This window comes from Podarcis filfolensis, assembly GCF_964270895.1.
Source record: "Podarcis filfolensis genome assembly, chromosome: 2".
NCBI lineage: Eukaryota > Metazoa > Chordata > Lepidosauria > Squamata > Lacertidae > Podarcis > Podarcis filfolensis.
The window spans coordinates 81,921,323-81,931,858 of record NC_139605.1 but is presented as its reverse complement, the minus strand read 5'-3'; the positions used below and the strand labels follow the sequence as shown (position 1 = coordinate 81,931,858).

Sequence of the window (10,536 nt, the reverse complement as noted above, 5' to 3'; positions counted from 1 at the left end):
GTTGTCCAACAAACTTCTGTAGGACCACAAGCATCTTATAACTGCAGCTTATGACTCTCACCCAGGCTGGGGAAATGAGAAAGATGACTGCCCCAAAAGCCACACTTCCAATGCCACCTGCTTAGTGCAGGAATCTACAGCAGGAAGCATTTGCCCTCTGGTATCTTAGTGTAGATTTAGCGAACAGAATTGTGAACAAGTTCTCAACTTTTTTGTTGTTGTTGCTGCTGAAACAACACTTTGGGAGTTCTAAATTGTAATAAACTTTCAAAATACAACTCTCTTTTCTAAGTAGCTCGGAATTTAAAGAGTACAAACTTGTTTCTCTCAGAAAATCCTGTTTCTAGTGCCCTTGTGTCACTAGACAAAATGCACTTTGCCCTAATTTGAGAAAATACTTGCATATTTTCACCTTAATCTCAAATAGTGTTTAATGTTTAGTAAAGTAATACTAAATCAAATTATATACTGTTTGTGTGTGGCCTGAGAAACCTTTTTAAAAAAAGGGATTAGATATGTTCATGGAAGATGCTGAAACGGTACCTGTTAACAGATGCTAGAGGCAAGAAAGTAGGGGTGGTCAATATGCTTGTGAGCTTCCAAAATCACATTGCTGATTTTTTCCTGATTCAGCAAGCCAACTGTGACTATTGAACTACTAAATGTGATGCCCAAGTGGTGAATACACTTTCTAGAAATTCCATTGGTTAATTTATAATTCCAACCCTTTGACCTATATTGAATTTTAGCAAGCTGTAGGAGTGCTGTTGCCATTTCAAGGTTGGCTTCTGATTTTAAACAACTTGTCTCCTTTGGTGGCAGGATAATCCAATATGATTTGAAGCTCTCTTCTTCCTTTTTGCTAGGCTGCCTTGCACACAACCCTCCAGCGGGTGACGCAAGGTTCCATTCCTTCTGTGTTTAATTCCATGGCACCCTACAAAGAAAAACCTACTACAGTCCAGGGGATGGATTAGTTTTATTTGTGTAAATCCAAGAAGGAAGATAGTTCCATATGAAACAGACCATAACAAGTCAGTGGCTCATTTTAACAGCTGCCATGGAGCCTAGCAGGTTTCCAGTATCTCACTGCTCACATGCAGCATAAACTAAGACTATTGCAAACTTTCAACCTGATCCTAGGCATGTTTATTTGGAAGTAAGTTCCACTGAGTTGAATGGGGCTCGCTTCCAAATAAGCGTACGTAGAATTGCAACCTTAGTGACATTAAGACTAAACAGGAAAGGAGAAGTAAGTTCCTCTCAGGGAGGCTGTCAAAATTTCTGTAACGTTGAATTTCCCCCAAAGTAAAATTAAAAGCCTTTCCTTCCTTCTTTAGGGACTACAAATAGCTACAAGCTATTGAAGTATTCCCCTCCCCAAATAACTTCAGTGCAGCTGTAGGTATAGTTTTCCCTTGCAGAAGGTTCCAAAAGCAGCTCTGATACCACTTACACAAAACAAACAGGAGTGGGCCTAAAGTCCAGGAAAAAATTGTAGCATGACTGAGAACAAAATATATAGCAGCCTTGTTTTTCATACCCTCATTGCAAGGCTCTGCCAGCTATTCAAGATGAAACCTACCATCCTAAACAGTTCATGCTTAGCATATTGGGTGAGGGAGGAGGTGCTGGCTTGCACTGTAGATGGTACTAAAGTGCTACAGCTGCTCCCCGGTCACACCTGATCTGTCCCCTTTGCTTCATAGCAGCAGTTTCTGCAAACACTTCCCCATAGCACCTTGCTACCTGCCCTGTGTGTCTAGAATTAACATCCTCTGCATTGGAAGAGAAGAACACAATTTGGCTGCTCAGAGCATACTTATCAGCCTCCAGGAACTGGCATTTATTTTTTGACCAAGAGCCTGGAGATGAAGACAGCCTCACCTGTATCGGTCTCATGCCCTTCAGAAAGGTACTACTAGCTTTTAGAATGGGGAAGCATCCCAGAAAGAGCACAGAAGATTTATGCTATGCCAGTATTTGGCACTTGAGGGCTCACTTAGTCAAGGAGAATGCACAAAGCTGAGCTAGGAGACTTAACTCCTAAATTGTATTGATGAACCATAGAGCTGAGGAGACCTCTCCTAAAGTACTATGTGGAGCAAAAAGTATTCAGTTTAGGCCAGGCTCCAGCTGCCTAGATTCAGCTTTCGGCACCTGCTCCTGCAGACTTAGGGCTCAGTCACTGCTTCGTTCTCTTTAAAATTGGATCGTTCCCTTCGCTGTAGCTTTTGACTTAATGGGCGCTTGGTAGGGAAGGCTGCTCCCAGCCTCAGAAAGGCTTTGGAATGGGATATGGTCAAAGATTCTGTAGGGAGGGACAGTAACTTACAAAAGGAAGGAAATCCCTATACCTTCCCTCAGATTACAGTGTAGACAGCAAGAGAAAATCTCATTTTAGACTCCAATAACACTCGCTCACAAGGTAAAAAACAAAAACAGAACTATCGGCCCAGACAAAAGAAGGCAGAGGCTTCCAGCTCAAAGCAGGAAAGGGACAATGGGGGAACGCAGTGGTGGGTAATCCCGGAACTCCTTTAGGTAACTTCGGTGTTTCCCCTTTGCCCAGATGGTCATTTGGATGAATCCAACCAAGGAAAACAGAGCCACTATTGACAAGGGAAGAGAGAGTTGCATGTCAGTAGGCATCTACACAGATCTCTATAATTTCCATGCCCCAAACGCCTGTAAACACACATTGGCGTAAGTAACTACTCAAGCTGATGGGAAATTACAGGCAACAAACATGCCTCATGGGTACGTTCCAGCTGGACTTTCAAACCACTCTACAACAATCTAGGATTTTTGAGACAGCAATACCTGTCTTGGACTACATTATCTAGAACAGTTATGGGACCATGCAGGCCTGCAACATCTGGAGGGTCAGAGCATGCATCATCCAAGACTGCTGGGGCTGATGGGAGTCCAAAAACATTTCCACATCCCTGACCAAGAACTGGAGGGAGGCTTGCAGGCAACCAACCAACCCACCCTGATTCATAACCCTACTGTTATCCCCTGCAAACCATTATTTAAGACCTGACATCTTTGTTCAGAGCAGACTAGGACTTACCTGGAAGGCACTGAGTCATAATGGCAAAGCCAATCCAGGATCCCACCTGGAAGAGAAGAACACCAGCTCAGGATTGTGGCAGGCAAGGTGGGTAAGACCCTTCAGCGCAACTGACCCTTCACAACAACCTAAATTAAAAAACAACAACCCAGTAGCCTTTTGGCTTGGGGGGGGCACAGTGACTGGGCCCACAATAAACAAATTTTGTGTTGAGTTCCCCCACCTTTCCCCCCAGAAAAAAAGCAATGGTATAGAATGTTAATCAGCCAAAGGCCTGGATGAAGAATGTTTCCGCCTGGTGCCTAAAGGTGCATAATGAAGGCACTAGCCGAACCTCAGTGGGGAGAGCATTCCACAAATGGGGAGACACTTCAGAAAAGGCCCATACATGTGAAAACATGTTCAGAACAAGACACATGAGGCACCTTCCAGATTCAAGACGCTCTAATCTGCTGTGGAGTTCTATCCTGTTCTCACCTCGTAGGTGTAATTAGGGCAGGAGACAAGCAAGAAAAGCCATGTGAAGGGGTTCTTGGTAGGAAATGGGATCTTCCTGGCTTTAGAACCTAGGGGGAGAATTAAGAGTTTGATTCATTTCATAAAGATAGCAATATACACATACACCCTTTTAAATGGTACTATTTTCTGTACTTAAAGGCACTTTGTCTCTAGTATAGCAGGGAGCTTTTTGGTGGAACCAACTTGCACAGCAAGAACATTCTGCTTCCTTCTCACAGGCGGCTCCAGGAAAAACTACCACCGCCGCCACCATCCTCAGCTCCATCATAGCTTGAGGCATCTGCAGACACCACTGCATGGGGTCCTGCTTATCCAACCATGCATTTCACCAGACAGAGAGTTGAGCCAGGGACACCAAGCTACTACAACTCAATTGAGAGCTGCTTTGGCACAGCCCGCCTATAGCAAGCGGCATGTAAATAAACCTCATTTGGCACCTCTCTCAGACATTATGTTCTGTCTGAAGCCCACAGAATAAGCTTACAAAAATACAGTCACTAACAAGATCTGTCAAGGTGTTTCTGGTCTAAGATCTTCTGCAGCAAAAACCCAGTTGGACTATGTGTATATGTGTGTATGCCTAGACACACAGAATCCAGAATACCAAAAAGTATTGATGCTACATAAAGACATATGTGGCCTCCACAACCCCAGCAAAAGTGAGAGAGCACGTGTGCAAGTGTATGCATGCATGAGATTGAAAGGAGGAAGAGAGGAGAGTACAGTGGTACTTTGGGTTACAAACACCTCGGGTTACAGACTCCGCTAACACAGAAGTAGTACCTCGGGTTAAGAACTTTACCTCAGGATGAGAACAGAAATCACGTGCTGGCGGCAGCGCGAGGCCCCATTAGCTAAAGTGGTACCTCAGGTTAAGAACGGTTTTAGGTTACGAACGGACCTCCAGAACGAATTAAGTTCTTAACCAGAGGTACCACTGTACTTTAATAAAAGGCACAGAAGCAAGGTTCTAACCAACATAACTCCTTGTTCCTCTTGGTTGTTCCTCATAGGAACATAAGGAAAGCCCTGCGGGATCAAGTCAGTGGCCTATCTAGTCCAGCATCCTGTTCCTACAGGGTTCATAGCCGCCGATAACCTTATCCTCCATGAATTTGTCTAATCCTCTTCTAAGGGCATCTAAGTCAGCAGCCACCACTGCCTCTTAAGGGAGCCAATTCCATAGCTTATGCACTGTGCAAAGTAGTATTTTCTTTCGTCTCTCTTCCACCCCATCTGCATCTATCCTAACCTCTTTAACTCAATGTCCTTCTGCTTTCCTGCTCAACTCTTTTTCTCAAAGGTTATTCAAAACACAGCGTAGTCTCTGCAAAACCCACCAATGTTGGACAAATGAATCATGCACATTTACACAGGCCCTAGGTTCGCTGTTCATAGTGTTTTCAGGACTGTTCAAATCTCAGCAATACTTTCCCTTTGTTGAAGAGCAATTGCACAGGGTTTCGCCAGCTCTGGGCTGCCAGTACCTTATGGTACGTGTCCCTTCAGCCAAACAGCCTTAAGACAGACCCACAGTAGGTCCTTGCCATGCGCCTATATAGCTAGGGAGGCACTCCAAAAGGCTCCCCTGTACTCACCAGCAGGGCGCAGGTTCCGTAGAGCAATATGAATTGAGAAGTTTCCCAGCTGGCAGAACTACAAGAGGAAACAGTCAGTTTCAACATAGGCATGTGAAGAGACCAAGCACTGACCTCTCACAGGTCCCTGCCCACCCCCATCACAAGTGACATTTCTGCCTGTGAGGACACATTTTTGCAAAAATCTTAGGAATCGGCTTGAAGGGATATCCTCAGTGCAGGATATCCTCTTCCTCCATAAACGCACAGCCACTTTTTTTTTGTACCACTGTTTCATATTTTCCAGAGCTGAGCCCTAGAAATGTGCACCAGTAAGCAAGTGCTCAAATCAAGGAAGTCGGGATTAAGATGCACAACCCCCTAGACCCATTTCCTAGCCTCTGCTAGCCTGATGCCTTCCAGGTGTTTTGGTCTACACCTCCCATCAGCCCCAGGGATGTAGTTCAAAACAACTGGAGGGCACCAAGTTGGCAAAGGCTGTCCTACTGTAACTAAGTCAAAGCATGGGCAACTGAAGTCACTCTTCCCCATTTATCCTGGCGCCATTTCCATTCCCTTCCTCTTTTTGTTCCCCCTCGTGGATATTTTTAGATTGTAAGCCCCATGGGGAAGCAACCTGCCCTCTCATTCTCTGGCAAGTGCCGTGTGAGTAGATGGTGTTAACATCAACAACCAGAAGGTGGCAGCTTGGTTTTAAACACAATAGCACCCATAGGAAAATGAGGAACTAGTCTTTATCTTCATCAGCCCAGGCACTAGTTATCAATGCCTCATTTTTTCCAGTTACCACTGGCAATCTTAGTCCTCACTCATACAGCAGAGTTCTGACCTAGTTACTGATCCAATCTCACCCCACACCCCTCAAAGCTCTTTTTACCCCCATGACTCCACAGTGCAATACCAGCTTTCTGTTACGTGGGGGGAACCATTTCAGTTCGTGAAAAATCCAGCACTTATTCAGCACTGAAAATCCCCTCTCTGTATAGGGCCTGGTCTCACAACGTAAATAGGAAGCCCTGACTGTTTCACGGCTGTGTTTCTGTAGAAATTATCTCCTCTACTTTACACGCTTGCCTCTGCGTGACTGAGCTTTCACCCCAAGTTCACCTCTAGCCTCATGCCCCATGGCTCCTGCCCCATTTTCTAACACATACATATTTATCTACTTCAATTCCACATGGGGCTATTACACTCCATCCTTAAGTTCTTACCAGAAAAATGATAAGTGCCAGTTTCACTTGTTCATGTCCATATGCTGAAGGGATGACAAAACAGAAAATGTTAGGGCAGAGAGTGTGACTGGCTCAAGGTCATCTGGTGAATTTAACAGCTGAGGGGGGAATTTGAACCTCGACTACCCCAGTCTTTTTGCATTTCCTGGACACAAGAGTCACATACAGTCATGATCATACACCTATTAATATGTCAAGTTGGCCAATTAGCACCTAACTGAGTCTGCAGGACATTATCTCCCATGCCAAGAGCTGACAGTGAGTTGTGTGAACACAGCCTGAGACTTCCTCCCAGACATTCTTCTGCTAAATTACAAGGCAAGAAAGATAAACCCCATTAATATCCATCTGCTTTAAAAACCATTAGGGATCCTTGTCCAGCACTAACCACCAAAATCTCCTCCCCAGCTTCCTTTTCGTTTTTTGGCTCACCTGGTGGAGTATACAACGGGTGATTGATGTAGTATGCCATCCAGGCAGCAAAACCCCAATAGTAAGTACAGTTCTGGAGAGAAAGAAACAAACACATTAAGAAACAGTTATCCAGTGAAGTTGTAGCAAAATGGAGATGTGCTGAATATGCCAACTTCATGGCCTGGGAAAGGCTCAAGCAGAGGAGGAAGCCAGACCCCGTCCCCTTATTCCTAGGAAAATGTCTAATACCATTTACTTTTTGAAAACCACAGTAAGGAATTCTGGGGGTTGCCCTCCACAGCTGTCATATTGCTTGCCCCTTCCTGATCCTCCTCCTTTAGCCTCATTCCCAGCACCACTCACCTTAAAGATGTTACGTAAGGGCATTGTCCCATGGGAGAACCTATGGACAAAGAGGGTCTCCAAGAGGCGCTTGACGTAGTGGAAAGAGTGGCAGATGCAGGCCAGACTGGAAAGGAGAAACAGAGCAGGCAGAATAAGAGGCTATTGTCACAGTGAAATCTAGTAGAGAAATGCAAAAGACCCTTCTGCCCCATTTCAACAGCAAGGCCAGTTATAACCAGTTCTCCGCAAGTCCTCCTGGTATTCTGCTTTGAGCTTCCACATTCTGGGCTTCCTTGATCAGAAGGATTACTTGGAGACCTTTGTGGAAGTCTTCCTTAAATTTGCTGCAGCAAATGGTTTAAACTAGCAGAGTTCGATCAACTGACCTAAAAATATTGAACTAAAATCCTGCCAGAAGAACCAATACATAAGGAAGCTATGGAACACTGTAATGCTCCATCTACACCCAACAGCCACAGATAATCCTTTTATTTCCTGCCAGCTCAAACCCTGTTTCCAGAAATGCTGACAATAGTGCAGGGAATCTAGGACAGATTTTAAGGATCAAGAGTTCCTTCGTGTATCCTGTTCTTGAGACAGGGTGAGAGGGAGGCAGGTGGGTGGGTGGGTGACCTGGTGTGGGCTCAGATCCCAGCAAAACTAGTGCGTAGTATTCCAAGTACATGCTAAACACAGAGAAAAATGGCTACCTTGGCCTGTAGGTACTTACTGTACAACAGAATACTTGCTGGAGGTGAAGTCATACTTATGGCCGTAGATGAAGGGCACCCGGAAATAGAAGAGCAAGTAAATGAGCAGGGGCCCAGCATACTCCGTGAGGAAGACCTAAAATGAAGAAGGCAGGATGAGGGAAGGGGAGAAAAACCAAGGGCATTGGAAGGCTGTGTGGCTGTTGTGGGGAAGGAAGAGGCGCACTTACAGTCACCCAGCTGATTTGTGCTCCAAGGTCTCGAAAATACAGCGTTGCTGTGGTGCCCACCGGCAAGTTCTGAAGGATGTCTTCATCCTTTAGGGACTTCCCCTCTGAAAGGAGAAATCACAATGCAGCTGCCATGGGCACCTTGGCTGGGATACCAAACTGAAGTGGCTACTTCATTGGTCACATGTCTGAGAAGCTCTGGCTGCCTAATATTCAGAGAGAGGAAGCTATGACTGGGGAGGGGCAGGGAGGCTCCAAGGGAGATGATGGATGCTTTAATTATGTCCTCACCAAACCCATGAATCTGGATGTCCAAGAAATGACAGCTTCTTGCAGGATTATATAGCCTTTCATGTATACCCCTCATAAGAATTCCCAAGGCTGGAAATTCCCATGTCTGTTACATCCTCTGGTTAAATACTCAGTAACTCTATCAGTATAGTCTACCAGCCCCACTTCCTTCCCCCTTAACTTCCTAGCTAAGACAATCTACCTGCAAAAGTGAGGCATTAAAAATATCAGAAGGCTTTGTAATATACCAACTTACTGGGATCCAGTCGCAGAGACTGCCGGGCTGGATACCACTGAGGATCTGCAAAGAGAAAAGGGGGAAAGAAAGCTGCACATTGCTTCATCTGGCTCAGTGCTGTGTATGTACATTGACTGGCCCTGCCTCCCCAGGGTTTCAGAAAGGAGACCTTCCCATTCCTGACTGCAGAAAGTCAATTTTCAGCAGCAGGTAAAATAAAAGTCTATTTTTTACTGCTAGTTGTTGTATTTTGTATGCTGCTGTTGCCTAGCTGCCTTACAGCACCATCGGAAATACAACAAATCAAGAAACAAGCCAACGTGGGTAAAAGCAAAGAGCTTCCTTTCTCCAAAGTCCACAGAGATAAAAATGGAAGTTCAGAATCAGAACCTCCAGAAGTTGTTTTCAATTACAGGGAAAACACATGACAATAGTAGTTTTGGGGATATATTATTAAAATGGCATGACGAGGGTGTCAGGAGGCAAGCTTTACTCATGAAGCAAGCAGCTCAGCACTTTCAACGCTCCCTCCCTCCAAGGGCCAGTCCCACTGTAGGAGTGAGGAAATGACAACGGGCAAAACCAATAAAAGGTCTGCTTTAATACGTGTGTTCAGGCAGTAGTCACACAAGGATACATGCGCCATACATACGGGACTTAGTGAAGAGGTTCTTTATCTCTATTACGGTGGCATTGGGCTCAACCTAAAAAGAAAGCAGAGGAAGGAAATCAGGGAACCAGAGCACAACATCGTATATGATTAAAGAGTGAATAAAGCCCATCTATCTAAGCACCTTCTACCCAGGGAACAAGGCCAGGAGAAGACAGCCTCAGGCAGAGCAGTCCTACACTTGCATCTTAAGTGGGTGGAACAGCTTATGTTTTACATGCTTGAGGAAACTGGTTTGATTCCAGGGTACAACCTCATCAGTGTTAGACAGATAGAAAAGGGATAGAAAAGCTAGGAGCCAAGTGGCTCCTGGGTCCTGAGTTGTGGATGCCAAAAATATGTCTAGTCGCCAGGAGGGGTGTGTCAGCAACACTTTTAAGTTATTATTTTGATAAGCATGAACTACTACGCAATTCACATAAGTGACATATTGTTAATATCACATTTGTAACAGAAATGTAAATACATGTTTAATTTGCTGTTTTCAATAAAAATATTGGTACCAAACTTCCGTTTTCAAAACACGCTATGCTTTATTGTTAAACTCCTTAACATATTGCCTATCCTTAACATATACTTCAAGGCTTCAAAGCACATACATTTCAGTAATCCTCGAGTGTCAACCAGGCATGAAAAAATTACACCCAGACTTTTTGAGGTGTTTGCATCCTGGCAATTTTGAACCCTGAACCTCACACTAGGAAAGAGAGAAGCTTTCCACCCAGGGACACCTGAGTCAATCAAGAGAAGTGTTGCATGCAGCACCAGACCCTTAATTCAAAAAACTGTTTCAACAGAATCTCAGTCCCTCACTTCACAGAAGCGGCAACAGCAGCAACCTGGTCATTATACAGCCATTTCTGGCCATAAAAGACTAGGTCTGCATTCTCTTTGCCAGCAAATCTGCTTTCCCACATGATATTTCTAGCCACTGGAAGCCTTACATCACCTTGACAATGGAAGTAAAAGTGAGCTGTCTCTGTCCTACATCTGTGCACACGTGTGTGCGCGCACGCACACACACTTCTCTTCCAGCAATGGAGATGTTGCAAGAAGAAGCCATTGGACTGTCCCTCAAACAGCTGATGTGTGAGCTTGAGAGCACCCAACTCAGCTTTCAAATTAAAGCAAGAGAAATGTATGAGGATTCCAGAGCAGTTGCCAAGCATGGATCAGCACCTCCAGAAGCTTCAAAAAGCAACACAACCTGAGA

The 10,536-nt window shown here is 44.8% G+C and overlaps 1 protein-coding gene across 2 annotated transcripts in view; it reads right to left on the bottom strand.

Moving 5' to 3' along the window:
* Nucleotides 1-960: 960 nt before the first annotated feature.
* The window catches only part of TECR (trans-2,3-enoyl-CoA reductase), a 31,440-nt gene continuing 21,864 nt past the window's right edge, over nt 961-10,536 (bottom strand). For both annotated transcript variants that reach the window (XM_083597618.1, XM_083597617.1), the window contains 11 exons: nt 9,306-9,357; nt 8,672-8,716; nt 8,125-8,228; nt 7,915-8,030; nt 7,203-7,308; nt 6,858-6,930; nt 6,405-6,448; nt 5,194-5,251; nt 3,554-3,642; nt 3,077-3,122; nt 961-2,612 (listed from right to left, as the gene is read on the bottom strand). In XM_083597618.1, coding sequence (XP_083453744.1) covers nt 2,485-2,612; nt 3,077-3,122; nt 3,554-3,642; nt 5,194-5,251; nt 6,405-6,448; nt 6,858-6,930; nt 7,203-7,308; nt 7,915-8,030; nt 8,125-8,228; nt 8,672-8,716; nt 9,306-9,357 — 861 coding nt within the window. In that variant the 3' untranslated portion in view covers nt 961-2,484. The remainder of the gene's footprint in view (nt 2,613-3,076; nt 3,123-3,553; nt 3,643-5,193; nt 5,252-6,404; nt 6,449-6,857; nt 6,931-7,202; nt 7,309-7,914; nt 8,031-8,124; nt 8,229-8,671; nt 8,717-9,305; nt 9,358-10,536) is intronic.